This window comes from Macrobrachium rosenbergii, chromosome 55 (assembly GCF_040412425.1).
Source record: "Macrobrachium rosenbergii isolate ZJJX-2024 chromosome 55, ASM4041242v1, whole genome shotgun sequence".
NCBI lineage: Eukaryota > Metazoa > Arthropoda > Malacostraca > Decapoda > Palaemonidae > Macrobrachium > Macrobrachium rosenbergii.
The window spans coordinates 85,987,379-86,010,859 of NC_089795.1; the positions used below are offsets into that span (position 1 = coordinate 85,987,379).

A 23,481-nucleotide genomic window follows, 5' to 3' on the forward strand; every position below is an offset into this window, starting at 1 on the left:
GAGTAGCTTGTGCTAATTCTTTTGGCAGAAGCTCAAATAGTATTAATGGAAGCTACGAGTGGCTCAAGGTCATTTTGTAACCACAGGACCATAGGATCGGAATGATCAACCCTGCTGATCGCCGTCGAAACAGACAGAACGGCAGAAAGGCGTAAGTCTCTTGAGTATATATAGAAACAAAAGACAACCTTGCTTTTGTCCAAGGGTGCAAGGAGACAGAGTAGAACAGCGACAACTTCAGTAAGTCAAGAGTAGGAGGACTATGATCAACCTTCTTCAGAGGTTGAACAAACATCTGGAACGTCAGGATCTAAGACTGGGTGTCTCTATCTACTGACTCTAGCGATCAAACTTGTTTGTAATGACAGCCATTTTGTCTGGAATGCATCTGGTTAGTCGCTATATTGAATGTGCTAATGTCTACTATGAAAAGCTAGAGAGGCTGCTTTAAGTTCCACGTAATTAAAGTGCAGATGCCTGCCATTCTGGTCAAGCTTCGAGGAATGAAGAATCCCTGTCGGGGGAGAGTGTAACTACACCTCACCAATAATTCTTGCTATCTAACCTTCAGGCTAAGTCCTGTCTCTCTTCACCTGGAAGGGAATGAAGGGGCATCCCTACATGAGGGACCACACTTTCAACAACAAAAGTTGGCCAAGGACAACTTGCAACTTCTGAGCTGGTTGCCCCTGTCAAGACAAGGACAACCTCACTGCTAAATTTGTTAGTTTCGCAGCTACTTTATACTTTCTTGGGTTGCAACCATGTCTGAGAAGTCAGTCTTGTCCAAGGGACTCTTTGCCCGAGAGCTTGGCAGTACCAAGGATCGTCGAGAATCATCGTGAGACGTACCCTGAACGAACGTGCATTAGTCACTTGAGGGAGAGAAGCCATGTGAAAGAACTTTGAGGAGAGACTGAAATCTCACAAGCACAAAAACGTAGCGATTTGCTTGAAGGAGTACGGAGTCTCCCCTAGGATAAGCGGAGTAAACTTCGATAGGCTTTATGGAAAAGTGTTGGCTTGAAGTAGTGCAAAGTCTCCCCTAGGACAAGCACAGTAATCTTCAATAGACTTGATGGAAAAGTATTCAGAAATACTCATTGCACATACCAATATGTAAAGACCTCAGGTTTGTATGTTAGGAAAAATACAAATTGCTTAAAAATTTTGTCATATTTTGAGTGGGGTATGTGGAAAATAGCCAAACAGGATACCTTCTAAGTATGGTTTAAATCATAACTAAACCACCATTTCAGGAGGAAGTATCAAAAAGATTAAGATCCCAGGATGCTGCTGACATCCAAACAGAACAGTATTCAGTAATAATGGAATACTAAAAGGCTTTATGAATAAAGCTTTGTTTTTTTATGCAATATCAGATGATATATTTTAAGTGCTGTGAAAAAGAAAGCTATGAATGAAAGGTAACACCAAGCACAGTCTACTGTATTTTTATGCACAAATAGCAGTTTTATAAACAATATGTATGCAAAGCAAAATATGGAGCGGGAGAGGGGTACAAGATAGACTTTCAGTGAAGTCTCAGTTTTGCTTGAGTTGACCCCCACACCCTGCTGACTGCGCCACATACCAGTTCAGTGAAGATATCTATTAAGGCTAGCAGTAGCTTCACTTTGTACTTATTTAATAAAGGATAACTGCATATATTTATAGCGTCATCAGAATATTGAGCCTCTTCCTTGTGTTCAGGAGCAGCTGATTTCATCATCTGTTTTAGCAAATGATGTTTTATGGATGGATGCCCCTCCTGACTCCAACCCTCCCTAGTTACCCAGGCTTAGGAAAATTGTATAACTTTACTAAAAAGTTTAAAATCTTGTCATGTTCCATGAGTGTAGGTCTGTTGCTTTATTTGGTGTGCCATCTATGTATCTTCACCAGTTGGTTCTTTCCCACAAAAATAAATTAAGTATACCTTAGTTTTACCAGACCACTGAGCTGATTAACAGCTCTCCTAGGGCTGGCCCGAAGGATTAGACTTATTTTACGTGGCTAAGAACCAATTGGTTACTTAGCAACGGGACCTACAGCTTATTGTGGAATCTGAACCACATTATAGCGAGTAATGAATTTCTATCACCAGAAATAAATTCCTCTAACTCGTCATCAACCGGCCGGGGGATTGAACTCCGGCCCATCGAGTGACAGTCTGAAGCTCAACCGACTCAGCCAACGAAGATCTAAACAGCCTCAGGATAATTTAAGTAGGGGATTTCTGGTTTAGAAGGAATATTCATGGGAGAATGATCTGAGCTCATTCTTTCTAGAATGATAATTCTCTGTTACCTGGCAATTAGCATTCTGAAGTGGAATCTTAGATTTAACTGCTTATCCCCTCAGAAGCTGACTTGAGTAAAAGAAGATTTTCCTGGATTTTTTGCCATACACTGTTTTACAGTAGCGCATGAAGCAGTGTAGGTTTTCCTGAAAAGATAGGGAACAGTTGATGAAATAAAAAGTGAGTTAGCGATTATAAGGTATTTGTTTTTTTAATAGTCAGTAGTTCCACAGAGGTAACTACTGTACTTTTCCTTAATTTGTATTAATTTTTAACAGGTCTGGTTGCAAACACAAGAATGATGGTGCGGACTTCTCAATTTGTTGCGGATCATCCGTTTATGTTCTACATTCGCGATAATCACTCTAAACTTGTGTATTTTGCAGGCAAACTTGTTAATCCGTAATCACTCTCATGGGTTTTTTTTAAAATGCAGTAGCACCTCAACCTAGCGGACACCTGTACGTAGCTACCACATTATAATTATTTTTTTATCTGTGCTGCCATTGTAGATGAGATATATTTGTAGATATATCTCTTGAATTGAATGTCAATTGTAAAGTACAAGTCACTTTAGGTTAGGAACTATGTGGAATTGCTGGTAGCTGTAAGAGATCTCAAAAATATTAAAGTTCATACTATAATATAGGTTTTTTGTTACTTAATGGACTTTGTTATTTAGCAAAAAGGCCAGACCCCCAGAGTGCCTGCTAAGTTGAGGTGCTACTGCTGTCATGAACTAGGTATTCTTCTTTTATTGGAAATAGCATGCAGCATGTAGCTTTTAAGTACAATCTTCATTGATTACCCTAAATTATCATACTTCATATTCTATGAACATCATGGGGTTGTTGAATGCTGTCAGAGATTAAGTCACTATTATCCTCTAATATAAATGTAGGCTAAACATAGAAGTCATTGTGAGAAGAACTTGAATATTCAACAGTTAGGCTGCAGTTGAATTACTCAGGGTTGTGGTCCACTTCATAACTAGTACACTGCAGTGTAATCTTGATATACATTTCTACCTTACATTGTGATCAAACCCAATACTCTCCAGTGAAAGGCAAGGGTTTGACCCCTTTGTGAGGTATAAATGTTGCTATTGCACACAGTTGTGTGTAGATTTCCAGAATTCTCCTCAGCATACAGCTAAGTCCATTCATTTGTACTTAATTCATAAAAAATGCTACACACCTATTTCTATTTACTATTCTCCTTGCCTTTTAATACATTTTTATATATTTATTAATTTATTTTTTCTTTTTTAATAAGCAAGATCTCTTCTTTCTGGATTGCCCCTTACCTCTTCTTACTTCTTCCAAACGAACACCTTATTCTTTGGAAGCTTGAGTTTCAAGTCAGCGGCCCCTTTGGTGGGCTTGTTCCATATGAATAGGGCCCATCTTCCGAATAATAATAATAATAACTCCCAGTAATTAGGTGCCTTTAGCTATGTCCAAGCATTTATACCTAATTCATAAAATTACTATTTACAAATACCCAGCAATTAGGTACCTTTTTCTTAAAATGAAATATTAATTCACAGTTAGACGGAAAGTAATACAGGTTTTGAAAATGTCAGTTAATAAAAATCATATAGCACAACTTTTACTATTATTACAAATACAGTACATGGTATACAGTATTTAGGTCCTTTTCCATAAAACATTAATTTAAGGAGATGGAGAATAGTATATGTTGTGGAAAGCTATAAGAAAATGTTTATATCTCTTCCTGAAATAATTTACTAAAACTTGTTTTGAGCCTCCTTGATGATGAGAATTTTTGAAGTTTCTCATTATCAGATATATTGCTTTCTAGTTAAAACAACCCTGTGCACTTCTAAATTTCACAGTTATATCATTTGAATACTGTCTGTGCACTTTTATATCTTACACTTGAAATGTTAAAGTTATTATCTTCACTTTCCCTGTAATTTTGCTGTAGTACAGTATATCTGACCAGCAAATTCATGAATGCAAATCAGATCTTTGTTGTCATTTACTCTGTGAGCATGAAGTTGTTTGAAAGTTATTCACAACAGAGAGGTTTTTATCAATTATATTACGCTGGTTAGGGTTTATTTTGATTTCTTATGTATATTAGTATTATGTTAGAGCACCTAGCTGCAGCTATGCTTTATAAGCTTGTAAGTGACATGTTCACCCCATTCATTTTCAACTGTGTGATATTTTTTGCTTTATGTTCTCTAGTCAGAAATTTTTATTTGCCTACTTGAATGTCAGTTGGTTTCTCATGCTTTATTTTTGGTAAAGGTTATCATATTTTTATATAGTGTTGGATGAATAGATGAGAGCGTTTTCACCCAGCTATTAGAAGTAAGGTCCTCTTGACCATAAGCCAAGGTTTTGGGGTTTTATTTACTGTTAGGCTAATGTACAGTAAGGTCCTGTAAAAATCTACAAAACTGGTGTATGAGTAATGACGGAATTTGGGTTTTAAACAAATACTCTACAGTAATGAGTATAAAATAAAAATATTTTTAAGTTTTTCATCTTTCAGCATTGGTAATCTTTCAGCATTGGTAAAATAATAAACGGTATCAGAATTATTGCTTTCTTTTATTTGTTTGGTGATATATTTCCAGTAGTTTTAAGAAAGTTGTTCTTATATCTTGAGTATCTGCGACTACACAAAATATTTGTTGGCTAAAATTCTTGTATGTACTACAGACTCTGGGGATCTTAATGCCTGCTGACAGATTGTAGCTGTGGCTGGCTTGGAACCTTAGTTTGCTGAAAGGTTAAAAATATCAGGTGTATGAGAATTCATTATTACAATGATGATCAACAGTGCTTTTTCAAAGAACTAAGAATGGTAAATTGTAAGCTTGCTTTGTGATTTAATTGCCTTAAAGCCTTGTTTCATATGAATGCTTGGGTTATTTAATGATATGCAATGTTTGTAGAGGCTGAGAATGAGGGATGTTTTGAAAACCTCAAAGGTTTTCTGTCTCTTCCTGAATTAGTATTCCATGGCTTGCTGAAGCCTCCTTCATGATAACATTTTGAGATATTGCTTATCATGAGGAGTTCTTTGCTTTCTAAAACAGTCTCTGTGCAATTTTCAACTTTGTGCTTGCATAACTTGCATACTGCTTGGCAAAGTTGCTCTCATCACTGTAGTAGATAGATTGAGCAGCTTCATATGTGGTCAGAATATACTATTTTATACATAGAGTTTGTAAGCTAACTGGCTCTTGTGCTTTTCCACCTATTACACCAAAATATTAAGTTTAGCACTAATTCTTCCTCTTGAAATATGCTCAGGTTTAATCAGTCCCTTAAAGAATGACCTCTCTAATCCTCCCAACTGCCATTTTGTTATGTGTACAGTATGGTATTTACCCAGTATATTAGTGGTGTTCATACTGTCACAGGCTAAAACTTCATTATTAAATATATGTCAAGAGTTTCTTAATATTTCATGAACCAAGGAACCACAGGTTTGCACGTTGTAAGTCCTTTCACTTGCCGACTTAGTTCTTATCTTTCTAGGTAGTATATTTTTACTATTTAAGACTACTGAAAATAAAACTGAAAAATAATTTTGGTGCTGCATGAATGGTTGTGGAGGGCACTCAAATGTATAATTTTGTGATATTGCTGTTGCTGAATCAAGAATGAAACCCATGGAGAAAACTTGTATAACATAGGGTGCTTCATATATCTCAATAGAAGGATTATGTGAAGTACATTGATCCCCACCCATACATATATATTTGCCTGTATTTTGTGCAAACACATTTGTTTTTTAGCACAGGCGGTCCCCACTTATTGGCGGCCTCGGCTATCGGCGATCTGGTTTTATGGTGCTTGTGTAGCTACAACGAATAACTGAATTTTTGGTGCCGATATATGCTGATCTCCGCTTATTGACGCCGATCTCCGGTTATTCGTGCCAATCCCTACTTAACAGCGGCGCCAATCTCTGGTTATCAGTGCCAATAAGCAGGTTATTAGTGCTGCTATCGCCAATTTTCTGTTATCAGCAATTTTTGGTCATCGTTAAACCGCCGGGAATAGAACCCCCTCCAGTAACCGGGGACCGCCTACTGCACTAGTCCTCAGTGCTCCATCACATCCCTCCTCCCATCTTGTCAGCATTTTCTTGATCTGCCACCTTGTCTTTATCCTCAGATTTGAGAATTGTGTGTGCTTTTCACCATCCCATCATCCTCATTTTCTCAGCATAACCAATTACCTCAAAACATGCTGATATAATGTGTTTTTGCACAAACACAGTAGTCATAAATAGTGTTATTCCATGGAAGGAGTTCTCCAGTTGCACTGGCTAGAAAAGACTTGAGAGGCTAAGACCCTACTGATTTTGCTCAAACTGCAGACCACAGTCCCATCAATCTGTACTCTTTCATGCCAACTTTACCATGAAAAAAATGCTGGGAAGATAGAAGGACACTCAGTATTATGATAAATGTGGTTTTACAAAAATTTTTATAATGATGATGTTTGTTCTTTACAAACCCATGAATCGGTAATAGCCTGCATTGCAACTTATGATGGAAAGATTATGAAAACATCAGGAGTCCAAAGAGAAAGTAAATGCTGTTTCATATGGTGTAGTGGGTAATTTGTAAAGTAATGGATTTTCATTAGGAAATTGAAATCCTTGATTAGATACTATTTAGCTACAGCAGGCAGAATGGTATTGTCTTGGAAACTATTCTTCCACATGTGCCCAAATAGGAGGGACATTGGTTATAAAGAATATTAGGATGAATCTAGACATCAAAACATATATGAGCCACATTTCTTAGCGAAACCTAGAAAAGGTATTCTGCCAATGCCAAGTGCCTGTCCTCAAGATTGCTAAGAGCTTCAGATATTTAAAGCTAGAAAAGGAAAAAAGGCACAGACCACCTGAGATTTGATCTAAAGCCGAGAGGATAATCTTGGTTTTGTTGAAGATAAATCTTGGTGGTTCTCACTAGACAGAGAAGTCTGTCTTTGTCTGCAGAGACACAGTGTAGGAATAGCAAAGGCGCCTGTGAATGAATCATGTTTTACAGATGATCAAGTCTTAACAAGACACTCCTGGGTCAACCTAATTCCCACTAGAAACCAGTAGATAGAATGAGACTTCTGACAAAGTATGGATGGAGCTCACTGAATAATGAGGACACTTGTCTTGATGGTCAAGTCCAATAAGGAGGCTTTTGCTAGGGGTTTTTAAGGAGGTATAATGAGGCTGCATATTACCAAAGCCAAGTCACAACTTGAACATACAACCGTAGGCCTAAAGAGCCACTGAGCAAAATGGCAACAGGTCTGAGTTGTTACAGTCATTATCGAGACCCATTCCATGATGAAGGAAAACCTCAAAAGAGCCAACTTGTTATCCTTAATAGCTGAAATAGTGAGCTTCTTGAGATTCCTGAGGTAAATTAAGAAATCCTCTAATGTCAAACCAAGGCTTTGAGAGGAATATTTTGTTCATTACACAATGTAATGAATCGTAACCACTTTCCATGGAAAGGGGAAGTGGTAGAGGGTCTGCAAGGGTTGACAATAATTGCTGCAGCTATATCCTAAAAGCCACTCTCATGAAGATCACAGAGCAGCCAAAGAAAGAGTGCTGGAGAGGTCTTTGAATGTCTCATCCTTCTTCATGATCACTTTCAATAGCAGAGAGTAGACATAATGAATGCAGTATAAAAAAACAAAGAACATCCTAGGGAGAGCATGAGGCAGCATGCATTACCTATGTCATCCACTTCAGGCTTACCATCAGCTGAAAGAGCGCATTTATCTGTCACTGCTTCAGAACACAGTATCAAACCAGGAGTGTACTTGTAAGAGGCTTGGGTGTATTTGGCAAACCAGGAGTGTACTCGTAAGAGGCTTGGGTGTACTTGGCAATGACCGTCATTCAAAAGAAGGCAACAGGTCAATAGAAGAGCAGTTGCGGAGATGGTAGAATTTTTAAAATATTGATATGGTAGAGAAAGATAGTGAAAAGATAATCAGAGCCCATGGAGGAGCCACAACCTTTTATACGAAGCAGAATGGTCAGTTAAAGGAAGCAACAGAGTCTTAGAAGGGCCATCTGTCTTAAAGGTACCTCCAGCTCAGTTGAAGATTTCTGTGAAGGCAGTTTCTTCTTGGAGTACCAGCAAAACTCTGCAGTTTCATCATACAAGTGTTCATCCGACAGTGCTTCCTTTTGAGAAGTCAAATAGAGCGTTCTCAGTAGTTCCAGGAGTGCAAGGCGTGCGTAGAGGCTTCTCAAGTACATTAGGTCCTGGCAGAGGAGTCTAGGAAGAAGCCACACTAGACAGTGGGTGAGCTGGAGTTAGGGGACGAGCAGCAGGAGAGTACTGTCTATTAGCCCTTTAGTCAGGACCAGATGATCATCTTTCTAGGCAGGGAGGTGGGTTCCCTTATTGGAATGGCACAGCTAGAACCACTCCTTTCCAGTCTTTCTGGTGTCATCAAATTTCTTTGTTCAGCTTTTCTAACTTTTATGTACGTCCTACCACAAAGTCTAGCTACAACTGGATGAAAGTATCAGTTTTTCTTTATTAAGATGGGAATTGCCCTTAATGAATCTGCTGTGTGATCCCTGAATTGTTTACATTGTTACGTATACTTTATAGGTTGTTGAAGGGGCTTTTTTCAGTACACTGTTGAAGATGAAATGTCAGAGAACAAATTTAGAGGTTAATAATAAAACTCTTAAGAATCTTAATCTAATTTATTAATCTTAATCTACAGAACAGAAATATCCAATGCTTGAAATATAAATCTTTATCAAGTCTACTTGGGATTGTCCAGCAAAGATTATTTGAGAACCAAATGTGTTTTTCTTCAATTAGAATTCTAGATATTCTAATACAACTTCACTATTAGCCATGGGACACTCCGACAACAATCACTTGCCAGTGCCATGCATTATCACTTTCTACTGGGAACGTGAATAAATCAGACTCTCAGTTTACACTGCTAATTTGCAGATAATATTTGCTGCAAAGCAGGGCAAACATCCAGGAGGTGAATGAAGGCCTTGTTTCCCTTCACTGCTCCGTCAGCCAAGATACTTTCATTCAAAGTCAGTACAGTACTGTACAACTGTGGGCATATAGGTGAAGGGGAGTCCACTCTACCCTACCACTCTCAAGCAAACTGCAAGTAAAAAAAGAAAAAACAAAAATGAAAACTTACATCAGATATTCACAACAAAAACACATAAAATAAACATAATAAAAGAAAATATTTAATTGAACAAACCCTTTTTTTCATACTACCACGACATTTTTTGTAAGGTTGATTAACACATTGTTGTGATATACTCTCCCTTGTGCGGCACAGTATTTCTAATACTCTGATACATTGTCAGTGGTACAGAAGCCTCATACCAAAGGCAGTCCTTGGAGTTCCAAAACAGTGTACGTTTGTTTTAGGGAGATCAAGTCTGAACAGTACCCTTTTAGTTTTGCTGCTACTTTCTATCGCTTTACTTTTGGGTCCCTTTCACCTGATTTTGCTGTTCACTATGGAAATAGTTCTTGTAATGGTTATGCCCAAGTGATGATTGTGTGCCTTGGCTGGTAGCAGTTGACATATGGTTTGCAGCTTACACTTTGAAATGTGGAGATAATAAATTTTGTAAAGATGATTATTCCTGGTGGCTTTTTATTGTGCTTGGTGACTTTACAGTATAATTTTATTGGCACTTGGTCACCAGAAGACAGAACCGAGTTCATTTGCTTATCATGCAGTATTGACTGGTTTCATCTGTGAAACATACATTAGCAGAATCCAGATTCCTATGAATTAGCCTTGCTTGTGTTTCATCATTGTTTTGCTCTTCTTAGCAAAACATTTTTGCCATCCATCCTATTTCTTGTCTTTACAGCTGTGATGTTTATGGACTGTTGTGCAAGAATGCCTATTCAGACAACAAAGTTTATTGTTGACCACCCATTTTTATTCTTCATTCAAGATCTTCATTCTGGATTTGTTCATTTTGCTGGGCGACTAGTTAACCTTCAGTTATCATAGAACAGGTACATATCAATAAGTCATAAATTGATTTGAAGCATATAACAGTAGAGCTATCCAAATATTCATTGAGCATGATATTTGCAACCATATCACCCAACAAAACATACCAATTTTTCTTACCAAGCAGTGCTTCTTTTTTCACATCAGAATTATGTGCAGTATGATAGCCATTAAAATTCCTGAAGATATATGTGGTTGCAGAAATTGTCATTTTTAGTGACAGGAAACCCACTGAAATTATAATCCAAAAAAAACATCTTCACACAACATAAAATTTCAACTTCACAAATTATGCAGAGATGGTAAAAATGTAGAAATATGGGGATTCGTTCCCAAAACTGTACTGTATTTGTTTCAGGGTGATCAAGTCTGAAAGGTACCCTTTTAGTTTTGCTGCTACTTTCTATCACTTTATTTTTGGGTCTGTTTCACATGATTTTGCTGTTTACTGTGGAAATAATTCTTGTAATGGTTACGCCCAAGTGATGGTTATTTGCCTTGGCTGGTACCAGTTGACGTATGGTTTGCAGCTTACACTTTGAAGTGTGGAGATTATGAATTTTGTAAAAATTATTTTTCCTGGTGGTTTTTTATTGTCTGATGACCCTACAGTATAATTTTATTGACACTTGGCTACCAGAAGACAGAACCGAGTTCATTTGCTTATCATGCAGAATAGACTGGTTTCATCTGTGAAACATACCTTAGTGGGATCCAGATTCTTGCTTGTGTTTCATAATTGCTTTGCTCTTCTTAGCAAAACATTTTTTCCATCCATCCTATTTCTTGTCATTACAGCTGTGATGTTTGTTGGGTTTTGTGCAAGAATGCCTATTGAGACAACAAAGTTTATTGTTGACCACCCATTTTTATTCTTCATTCAAGATCTTCATTCTGGATTTGTTCATTTTGCTGGGCGACTAGTTAACCTTCAGTTATCATAGAACAGGTACATATCAATAAGACATAAATTGATTTGAAGCATATAACAGTAGAGCTATCCAAATATTCATTGAGCATGATATTTGCAACCATATCACCCAACAAAACATAACAATTTTTCTTACTAAGCAGTGCTTCTTTTTTCATGTCAGAATTATGTGCAGTATGATAGCCATTAAAATTCCTGAAGATATATGTGGTTGCAGAAATTGTCATTTTTAGTGACAGGAATTGCTATAGAAACCCGCTGAAATTATAATCCAAAAAAAAACATCTTCACACAACATAAAATTTCAACTTCACAAATTATAGAGAGATGGTAAAAATGTAGAAATATGGGGATTCGTTCCCAAAATTGTACTGTATTTGTTTCAGGATGATCAAGTCTGAAAGGTGCCCTTTTAGTTTTGCTGCTGCTTTCTATTGCTTTACTTTTGGGTCTTTTTCACATGATTTTGTGGTTTACTATGGAAATAATTCATGTAATGGTTACGCCCAAGTGATGATTATTTGCCTTGGCTGGTACCAGTTGCGTATGGTTTGGTACACTTTGAAGTGTGATTATGAATTTTGTAAAAATTATTTTCCTGGTGGTTTTTATTGTTTGATGACCTACAGTATCATTTTATTGACTTGGGCACCAGAAGACAGAACCGAGTTCATTTGCGAATCATGCAGAATTGACTGGTTTCATCTGTGAAACGTACCTTAGCAGGATCCAGATACCCATGAATAGTGTTGCTTGTGTTTCATCATTGCTTTGCTCTTCTTAGCAAAACATTTTTTCGAGCCATCTTATTTCTTGTCTTTACAGCTGTGATGTTTATGGCGTGTTCTGCACGACTACGTATTCAGACAAAAAAATTTATTGTTGACCACCCATTTTTATTCTTCATTCAAGATCTTCATTCTGGATTTGTTTATTTTGCTGGGCGACTAGTTAACCTTCAGTCATCATAGAACAGGTACATAATAAGTCATAAATTGATTTGAAGCATGTTACAGTAGAGCTCTCCAAATATTCATCGAATCTGAGATTTGCAGCCATATAACCAACAAAGCATAACAGTTTTTTTTGCCAAGCAGTGCTTCTTTTTTTCACATCAGAATTATGAGCAATATGATAGCCATTATGCAGAAATTTGTCATTTTTAGTGACAGGAAGTGCTATGGAAACCCACTGAAATTATAATCCAAAAAAACTTCTTCACACAACAGATAAAATTTCAGCTTCACAAATTATACAGAGATGGTAAAAATGTAGAAATATGTGGATTCAAAATTGTACTGTATTTGTTTCAGGATGATCAAAAATAGAATCATTGCTTTAATGGTCTTTTTCACATGATTTTTGTGGTTTACTTTGAAATAATTCATGTAATGGTTACGAACATGATTAGTAAAGCAGGTGAAATAATTGGTTTTTATTGTTTGATGACCTACAGTATCATTTTATTCTTGGGAGAAGATGACAGTTCATTTGCGAATCATCAAATTGACTGGTTTCATCTGACACAGATACATGAATAGTTGCTTGTGTTTCATCATTGCTTTGCTCTTCTTAGCAAAACATTTTTTAGAACTTTAGCTGTGATGTTTAACTGTTCTTAGACCAAAAAATTTATGTTGACATTTTATTCTTGAATAGATCTTCATTCTGGATTTGTTTATTTTCTGGGCGACTAGTTAACCTTCAGTCATCATATGTACAGACTCAATAAGTCATAAATTGTAACATCAACAGTTAATTTGCAGCCATATAACCAACAAAGCATAACAGTTTTTTTTGCCAAGCAGTGCTTCTTTGAATGTCATCAAATATTAGCAATATGATAGCCATTACAGAAAAATGTCAAATTGTGGAAACAAATGAAATTTAATCCAAAAAAATTACAACAGATAAAATTTCTCACAAATTTCAGAGATGGTTTCAATTGATTCACACAAAATAGAATCATTGAATGGCAGAGTATTTGAAACTGTGAACATATGTAAAAATTTTTTAGCCCAATCTTGGATATGACACTCATCATATCTTCATACTAGTAATTTTGACACATCTTAGAACTAGTCACAACTGTTAGACCCATGGACATTTGATGAAGAACTTCAACCAGTACAGAAAAGCCAACAGTTGGACTTTCGTGTGAATGTCTGAAATATTATCGACAACAAATGTCAAATTGTGGAAACAAATCATTTGAAAAAATTATGCCGGAATCTCTTTCATTTTCAATTGAATTAAAATATACTGCTTGGTTCCCTTCTCTCAGTCTGCTTACTTATACAAACCTATGGTTTGGGCATTACAATAATTGACTGATGGAAATATAATGAAAAATACCAGGTGCAAAAAAAAGGAAATGTATAATAACAGATCATGAACTCAGATAATCTGTGCAGTATCAATGAAAGTGAAACAAATACATATCTCTCAAAATGCTTGGAACTCATTCATCAGTGGTTCACTCTGAGCTCATCCAACATCATGGGTAGAGTTGAATTGAACACAAGTGACAACCTATACGTATAGTTTCTCTTTTAAAAAATAACCTCACAAAACATATCTTTATTCAGTATTCATAAAGCTGACTGGAATATACTATAAGCCAGCCTGAAAAACTGTGGCCCCTAACATGTGAAAGGAAAATGCTGAGGTGTGATTAAGGTCAAATTCTTCTCAGAATGTCAGCACAAGTAGGGAGAAGCACCACTATAGCACAATAAAAAACATGGAAGTAATGAAATGCTGAGAGTATCTATTACTGTGAACTGATCATAAAAAATTATTCCTGTAGAGATGTAAAAAACTAAATCAATATGAATATGTACAAAGAATATTCTCTGAAAAGCAAAGCTTGTAGCTATATGTAGTAGGATAACACTTTCCCATGAAGGCTAGGACAGAAAGGGGTGGGGGAGATCAGAGACAACAATAAAAGACATTTCAGTTCGTACAGTCCAATAAATGACATCTTTAAGATAACAATAGATATGAAACAAAACAGGGGTCAAGGCAGCCACCACCATAAAAACAAGAATCAGAGTTAATACGTACAAGGAACTTGCTGTGAATATTGTAAGCAAAAGAATATTCCCTACAGGCTCAAACTTATACTGTAGGTCATGAGCATTTTGCCCCGAAAGTTAGCTTGAAATGAAAACATAAAAATAGTAATGAATTTAAGAATGGAAAGGGAGCACAAGGCAGCCATTATCATTGAAAGAGTATTCCTGTAAAATACATGCTTAGACTATATTTCAGTATGATAAAAAAAAATTGCAAAGAACATCTATGATAAAAAACTTGCAAAGAACACCAAGCTAAAAATATACGAAAATTGGAGATTCTAGACATTCTAAGCAAGAGCCAATGCCTTTCTGTAAAAGGTAATTCTGCTTAGGCAGTGAACAGAAAGAGAGACTACAAATATCACAAAAGAGAGCCCATGCTCACAGGGAAGCACTGATGACATGACAAGACTGTGGTGGTGGAAGGAAAGAAATGCAAAATACAAAAAACTCATTGAACCCATTAAGGTGGAGAGATACAGTAATGCACAAGTGAACTCAATGTGAAAGTGAAAAAGCAGATACATAATGAAGAAGTTGATAAAGTGTGCAAAAAAACTGGGAAAGAACTCTGTTTAGGTGTAGGATACACTACACATCCAATCTTATCACTACACAGAAGAATGACAGATAATCCAAGCAGATGGTAGACTGTGGGCAGGGCTTGTGTGGTGGAACCTTTCCTTTTTCAGTTCTTCATGTCAGCATAGCTGGGTCTGTGTGGCAGGGAATAAGGCTTATTATGATCATTGTGTTGTCTTGTAACAAACCCCATTTGATTGGTACTGTTTATGTGTAATCAGGTGTTTGCACTTGTCAAAACATTTTTCCATGTATTCTGTATCTTCTCTTTCCAGTTTTGGTGAGATTGAGGAAGCGTTCCCTAAGTCAAGCAACCAGATTTGTAGTAGACCACCCATTTTTGTTCTTCATTCAGAATCATCATTCTGGATGTGTTCTTTTTGCAGGACGACTATCTAACCTTTGAAGATTATTCTAAATGTTAGTAGTAATTAGGCATTTATGCAGTGATATATGCAACTAGAGTATAAAGGGTATCTGGAAAGAAACCAAGGCTGTAGTTGGTCATGTTGGTTGAAATAATTATGATAGTAGAATGCACTGTGGTAATGTTCAAGAAATACAGTAACTAATAAAAACATTTTTGTATAAGTAAGCAGACTGAGAGAAGGGAACCACGCAGTATATTTTAATTCAGACAGTTCAGTAGTTTTGGTGTTCAGCATCATCTCATCCCAGTTGTCGTTCTTTGTTGGCCAGAGCAACTTACCTCCATTTATGGTTCATTGTTTGAGATAAACATTTTAATAAGAATACTTATAATTAATAAGAATAATATTTATAATTTTGTAGGACCATCGAGGCAGTGTGGCCAATGATATTGCAAAGGGTGGAAAGAGAAAAGTGTATGGGTGTTTAGCATAATATTTTCTGGTAGATCTTACCCTACTACTCTATACATAGTTAGGGTTGTTATTTTGTTGTCCTCATAATACTGTAGTATATTATTGTAATTTCTCTTGAGTTCTATTGTCATTTTCTGTAGAAAAATTCTGAGTAAAGAAAATGTTCCACAGAAGTTATGAAATTACAGAGAATTATTATCATCATGCATATTGTATAGAAATTTATTTGAAAAACAATGAATGATGAAATTAACTTATACATCAAATTTTCATGAAGTAGAATGCACTTTTGAGATAGAAGACAAATACTACACACACACACACACACACACACACACACACACACACACACACACACACACACACACACACACACACACACACACACACACACACTCTCTCTCTCTCTCTCTCTCTCTCTCTCTCTCTCTCTCTCTCTCTCTCTCTCTCTCTCTCTCTCTCTCTATTTAGTCATTTATTCTTTAAAGGTGTCACCTTGGAAGGCCTTGTAAGTCTTTGAGACACCTCTATCCATGTACAGTAATCTCTTGTAACTTTCATTTACAGTACTTACCGCAGATTTTATATTCAGTAAAATCTGTGAATGGAAATATGATACATTACTTTACTGAAGCTATTATTTACATGTCTCTCATTCATTCTCCCAGTTATACAGCTTTCAATACTGTACCCTAAGAAAGTAACTTTTAACATTTAACAAATTGCACCTCTTGCTGTGCATACTGGAAGGCAATATCTCATTAGGTTGGTATTTAAGAGGTATTGCACCTTCAAAGTGCCTGCAAGTGACCTTATGTCAGCCATGGTAGGCATTTGATAGTGTCAAAGCTTATCTGAATACCCAAAGATGTCATATGATTCAGCAGACATGTGAAAAGGGTGAGAGCTTTGGCTTAAAAAAGCAACAGATGATGTACAGGCTTTCAGCCCGTATGCAAAAGATGGGGCTACTGGATCACTTGATGACTATAAACCTTGATGCTGTTGGGGGAGAGAGCATCCCCGGTGAAATGTTTGAGCCTCCTCTGACAGAAGGTTTCTTACTACTGAAGCCTGATTATGTTGGTGCTTGCAGTAGAAAGGGACTTGATGAAGGTATCACTGAATCATTCCATGTCACACTTAGGTTGGTCAGAAAACTCGAGGAAGTTGAGTGATTGACAAATCTTGCTAAACCTGAGCATAGCAGGAATAGTAGCATCTGTCATATTGTCATGAGTATCCTAGGTAATGGTGGCTGTAGCAGCAATATCCCAATCAATTTAATATGCAACCTAGTATTCCCACCATCTTCATTGAGCCATTCATGAGTACGTTCCTCATCAATGTCTTCTCTGACCTCCCTGTTGTATATTATATTCGGTAAGTCTTTAACCATGCACCCTGGAAATTCAGCAGTAACCTTCTCCTCACCATTTAACTTATGCTATCCATACTCCAAGGTAAGAGCAAAGCAAAGACAGTAGTTAAAGAAATAGGCCAGTTGTAGATTTCTGATTTGAGGGAGTAGATCTGAAGGGTCATCAGAGTACCTTCCACACAAGTATCCAAGTCAAGGTCCACCTCCTCCTCATCTTTGGTTAAAGACAAAATAAAAAAAATGCTTAGTTCAACTGTTCTCTGCAGCCAGTTTGTGCTCAGTAGAATGCATGTACAGTACAGTACATTGTCTTTACCCACTGTCAAGGAAACCAGAGTTCTTCATTTTATGAAAGTTAACTTCCTTTCAGGAATGGGTGTAAAATAATTTTTTAATGATATTGAGTGTGAACCAACCCATTAAGAATGATAACAAATATATAGGAAGGTTACCCTTCATCACATACAGATGGGCTGTTAGGAGATTGTAACCACCACTAGTTACAGACTTCATGTACATGAGGATTTTGTACAACACAGCAAATAAACGTTGCATGCTAAGCTTTTGATCAGGTAGCTTCTTCTCCAACCCTTCAGACAAGATATTAGTGGGCATGGGAGTACTGTAGAGTGGTAAAATAACCGATTTTTATCTGTGTTATAGATTTGAGATCCTTTAAGTGATTGTATATTAACCAAATATAAGTACTACTTCTGAATGTCATCAATACATTTCTCTAAGTTGTCACATGCTTTGCCATGACCCTTGCAGTTAACATGACCACACCAAAATTTTAACCAGTAGAACTTACCAGCAACCATCTGCAGTTGAGTCCCAAAAGCCGGTACACCTACCAAATGTTGTTGATGATACATAACTAGGTACTACCCTTTCAAGCTCCTTGTACCTGGGCCAGGACACATCCAATATATTTGTCAATACACAGGAGAATGACAGATATTTCAGGGGTATGATAGACCGCAGGCTGGGCTTGTGTGGTGGAACCTTTCCTTTTTCAGTTCTTCAAGTGAGTGTAGCTGGGTTTGTTTTACAGAGAATAAGGCTGATTATGATCAGTGGGTTTTCTTATAACAAACTCCCTCTTATTGGTACTGGTTTTGTTTACTCAGGTGTTTGCACTTGTCAAAACATTTTTCCAACTACAGTATCCCATATCTTCTCTTTTCAGCCACGAAGGTGAAATTGAAGATGTGTGCCTCAGCTCAAAAACCCAAATTTCTAGTAGACCGCCCATTTTTGTTCTTCATTCGGAATCACCACTCTGGATTTGTTCATTTTGCAGGGCGACTCTCTAACCTTTGAAGATATTAATAAATTCAGTAGTAATTAGGTATTTTATGCAGTATTGTATGCTACCATAAATCAGGAAAGAAACAAAGGCTGTAGTTGGTCATGTTGCGTTAAAATAATTAGAACAGTATAATGCACTGTGGTAATGTTCAAGAAATACAGTAACTAAAAACATTTTTGTATAAGCAAGCAGACTGAGAGAAGGGAACCATGCAGTATATTTTAATTCAGACAGTTCAGTAGTTTCGGTGTTCAGCATCATCTCATCCCAGTTGTCGTTCTTTGTTGACCAGAGCAACTTACCTCCATTTATGGTTCATTGTTTGAGATAAACTTTTTAATAATAATATTTATAACTAGTAAGAATAATATTTATAATTTTGTAGGACCATCGAGGCAGTGTGGCCAATGATATTGCAAAAGGTGGAAAGAGAAAAGTGTATGGGTTTAGCATAATATTTTCTGGTAGATCTTACTCTACTACTCTATATGTAGTTAGGGTTGTTATTTTGTTGTCCTCATTATTGTAATATTATTGTAATTTCTCTTGAGTTGCATTGTCATTTTCTGTAGATAAATTCTGAGTAAAGAAAATGTTCCACAGAAGTTATGAAATTACAGAGAATTATTATCATTGTGCATATTGTATAGAAATTTATATGGAAAACAATGAATGATGAAATTAACTTATTCATCAAATTTTCATGAAGTAGAATGCACTTTTTAGATAGACGACAAACACTACTAGACACTCTCTCTCTCTCTCTCTCTCTCTCTCTCTCTCTCTCTCTCTCTCTCTCTCTCTCTCTCTCTCTCTCTCTCTCTCTCTCTCTCTCTCTCTCTCTCTCTCTCTTGATTTAGTCATTTATTTTTTAAAGGTGTCACCTTGGAAGGCCTTGTAAGTCTTTGAGACACCTCTATCCATGTACAGTAATCTCTTGTAACTTTCATTTACAGTACTTACCACAGATTTTATTTTCAGTAAAATCTGTGAATGGAAATATGATACATTACTTTACTGAAGCTATTATTTACATGTCTCTCATTCATTCTCCCAGTTATACAGCTTTCAATACTGTACCCTAAGAAAGTAACTTTTAACATTTAACAAATTGCACCTCTTGCTGTGCATACTGGAAGGCAATATCTCATTAGGTTGGTATTTAAGAGGTATTGCACCTTCAAAGTGCCTGCAAGTGACCTTATGTCAGGCATGGTAGGCATTTGATAGTGTCAAAGGCTTATCTAAATACCCAAAGATGTCATATGATTCAGCAGACATGTGAAAAGGGTGAGAGCTGTGGCTTAAAAAAGCAACAGAAGATGATGTACAGGCTTTCAGCCCGTATGCAAAAGATGGGGCTACTGGATCACTTGATGACTATAAACCTTGATGCTGTTGGGGGAGAGAGCATCCCTGGTGAAATGTTTGAGCCTCCTCTGACAGAAGGTTTCTTACTACTGAAGCCTGATTATGTTGGTGCTTGCAGTAGAAAGGGACTTGATGAAGGTATCACTGAATCATTCCATGTCACACTTAGGATGGTCAGAAAACTTGAGGAAGTTGAGTGATTGACAGACCTTGCTAATCCTGAGCATAGCAGGAATAGTAGCATCTGTCATAGTGTCATGAGTATCTTAGGTAGTGGTGGCTGCAGTAGCAATATCCCAGTCAATTTAATATGCAACCTAGTATTCCCCCATCTTCATTGAGCCATTTCACGTTCCTCATCAATTCTGACCTCCCTGTTGTATATTATATTCTGTAAGTCTTTAACCATGCACCCTGAAGTTCAGCAGTAACCTTCTCCTCACCATTTAACTATGGTATCCATACTCCAAGGTAAGAGCAAAGCAAAGACAGTAGTTAAAGAAATAGGCCAGTTGTAGATTTCTGATTTGAGGGAGTAGTTCTGAAGGGTCATCAGAGTACCTTCCACACAAGTATCCAAGTCAAGGTCCACCTCCTCCTCATCTTTGGTTAAAGACAAAAAAAAAAAAAATGCTTAGTTCAACTGTTCTCTGCAGCCAGTTTGTGCTCAGTAGAATGCATGTACAGTACATTGTCTTTACCCACTGTCAAGGAAACCAGAGTTCTTCATTTTATGAAAGTTAACTTCCTTTCAGGAATGGGTGTAAAATCATTTTTTAATGATATTGAGTGTGAACCAACCCACTAAGAATGATAACAAATTATAGGAAGGTTACCCTTCATCACATACAGATGGGCTGTTAGGAGATTGTAACCACCACTAGTTACAGACTTCATGTACATGAGGATTTTGTACAACACAGCAAATAAATGTTGCATGCTAATCTTTTGATCAGGTAGCTTCTTCTCCAACCCTTCAGACAAGATATTAGTGGACATGGGAGTACTGTAGAGTGGTAAAATAACCGATTTTTATCTGTATTATAGATTTGAGATCCTTTAAGTGATTGTATATTAACCAAATATAAGTACTACTTCTGAATGTCATCAATACATTTATCTAAGTTGTCACATGCTTTGCCATGACCCTTGCAGTTAACATGACCACACCAAAATTTTAACCAGTAGAACTTATGCCTTAAAATCTGGTAAGTCTTGTGAACTTACAACCATCTGCAGTTGAGTCCCAAAAGCCAGTACACCTACCAAATGTTGTTGATGATACATAACTAGGTACTACCCTTTCAAGCTCCTTGTACCTGGGCCAGGACACATCCAATATATTTGTCAATACACAGGAGAATGACAGATATTTCAGGGGTATGATAGACTGCAGGCTGGGCTTGTGTGGTGGAACCTTTCCTTTTCAGTTCTTCAAGTCAGTGTAGCTGGGTTTGTTTTACAGAGAATAAAGCTGATTATGATCAGTGGGTTTTCTTATAACAAACTCCATCTTGTTGGTAATGGTTTTGTTTACAGTATTCAGGTGTTTGCACTTGTCAAAACATTTTTCCAACAGTATCCCATATCTTCTCTTTTCAGCCACGTTGGTGATGATGTTTGTGTGCCCCACCTCCAAAAACTCAAATTTCTAGTAGACCACCCATTTTTGTTCTTCATTCGGAATCACCACTCTGGATTTGTTCATTTTGCAGGGCGACTCTCTAACCTTTGAAGATATTAATAAATTCAGTAGTAATTAGGTATTTTATGCAGTATTGTATGCTACCATAAATCAGGAAAGAAACAAAGGATTGTAGTTGGTCATGTTGTGTTAAAATAATTAGAACAGTATAATGCACTGTGGTAATGTTCAAGAAATACAGTAACTAAAAACATTTTTGTTTAAGCAAGCAGACTGAGAGAAGGGAACCATGCAGTATATTTTAATTCAGACAATTCAGTAGTTTCAGTGTTCAGCATCATCTCATCCCAATTGTCATTCTTTGTTGACCAGAGCAACTTACCTCCATTTATGGTTCATTGTTTGAGATAAACTTTTAATAATAATATTTATAACTAGTAAGAATAATATTTATAAGGACCATCCAGGCAGTGTGGCCAATGATATTGCAAAAAGGTGGAAAGAGAAAAGTGTGTGGGTTTAGCATAATATTTTCTGGTAGATCTTACTCTACTACTCTATATGTAGTTAGGGTTGTTATTTTGTTGTCCTCATAATATTTAATATTATTTTAATTTCTCTTGAGTTGCATTGTCATTTTCTGTAGATAAATTCTGAGTAAAGAAAATGTTCCACAGAACTTATGAAATTACAGAGAATTATTATCATCATGCATATTGTATAGAAATTTATTTCAGAAAACAATGAATGATGGAATTAACTTATTAATCAAATTTTCATGAAGTAGAATGCACATTTGAGATAGAAGACAAACACTACTAGACTACAAGTGTCTCTCTCTCTCTCTCTCTCTCTCTCTCTCTCTCTCTCTCTCTCTCTCTCTCTCTCTCTCTCTCTCTCTCTCTCTCTCTCTCTCTCTCTCTCATTACCTAACTGGAGCTATTCTCTTGATTTAGTCATTTATCTTTTCAGGTTCCTTGGAAGGCCTTGTAAGTCTTTCAGACACTGTACCATGAGAAAGTAACTTTTAACATTTAACAAATTGCATATCTTGTTGATACATACTTTACTGAAGCAATTTACATGTCTCTCGTTCATTTAGGTACAGGTCATATTTAAGAAAGTAACTTTTAATATTTAACAAATTGCACCTCTTGCTGTGCATACTGCAATATAATGGTATTTGGTATTGCAGCAAATGCCTCAGTCATTAGTCAGTGAAAAGGCATTTGATAGCATCAAGGGGTTATCTTACCTAAAAGATGTCATATGATTCTGCAGACTTGTGAAAAGGTTGAGGGCTTTGGCTTAAAAAGGCAACAGAAAATGATGTACTGTAAATGCTTTCAGCTTGCATGCAAAAGATAGGTCTACTGGATCACTTGATGGCTATAAACCTTGATGCTGTTGGGAGAGAGCAGCCCCAAAGTGAAATGTTTGAGCCTATTCTGACAGAAGGTTTCCTACTACTGAAGCCTAATGTTTATAGAAAGGACTTGCTGATGGTCACACAAATTTAGGATGGGAAAACTTGAGGAAGTTGATTGATTGACAGACCTTGCTAGACCTGAGTAGCAGGAATAGTAGTATCTGTCATAGTATCACCAGTATCTTAGGTAATGGGGGCTGCAAGTAGCAATATCTTATCAATTTAATAAAAAACCTAGTATGCCCACCGTCTTCGTTCATTAGCCATGTTTCATCAGTGTCTTCTCTGACCTCCATGAAGTATTATTCTGTAAGTCTTTAACCTCACACGCTGGGAAGTTCAACAGTAACCTTCTCTTCACCAGTCAACTATGGTATCCATATTCCAAAGTAAGAGCAAAGCAAAGACAGTAGTTAAAGAAAATAGGCCAGTTGTAGATTGCTGATTAGAGGAGTAGTTCTGAAGGGTCATCAGAGTCGATTCCACACAAGTATCCAAGTCAAGGTCCACCTCATTATCTTTGGTTAAAGACAAAAAAAAAAATGCTTAGTT

At 36.7% G+C, this 23,481-nt stretch overlaps 1 protein-coding gene across 24 annotated transcripts in view; it reads left to right on the plus strand.

The window, feature by feature from the left end:
* Window positions 1-19,098, plus strand: part of LOC136835566 (leukocyte elastase inhibitor A-like) — a 60,630-nt gene extending 41,532 nt beyond the window's left edge. For 7 of the 24 annotated variants that reach the window (XM_067099223.1, XM_067099229.1, XM_067099232.1 and 4 more), the window contains 2 exons: window positions 12,107-12,257; window positions 15,222-15,973. In XM_067099223.1, the coding sequence (XP_066955324.1) occupies window positions 12,107-12,252 (146 nt within the window). In that variant the 3' untranslated portion in view covers window positions 12,253-12,257; window positions 15,222-15,973. Of the gene's footprint in view, window positions 1-2,580; window positions 4,878-10,201; window positions 10,353-11,148; window positions 11,300-12,106; window positions 12,258-15,221; window positions 15,974-18,361 lie in introns of those variants that run through there. The other 17 variants (XM_067099228.1, XM_067099234.1, XM_067099233.1 and 14 more) reach the window with 9 other exon arrangements.
* The last annotated feature ends 4,383 nt before the right edge of the window (window positions 19,099-23,481 follow it).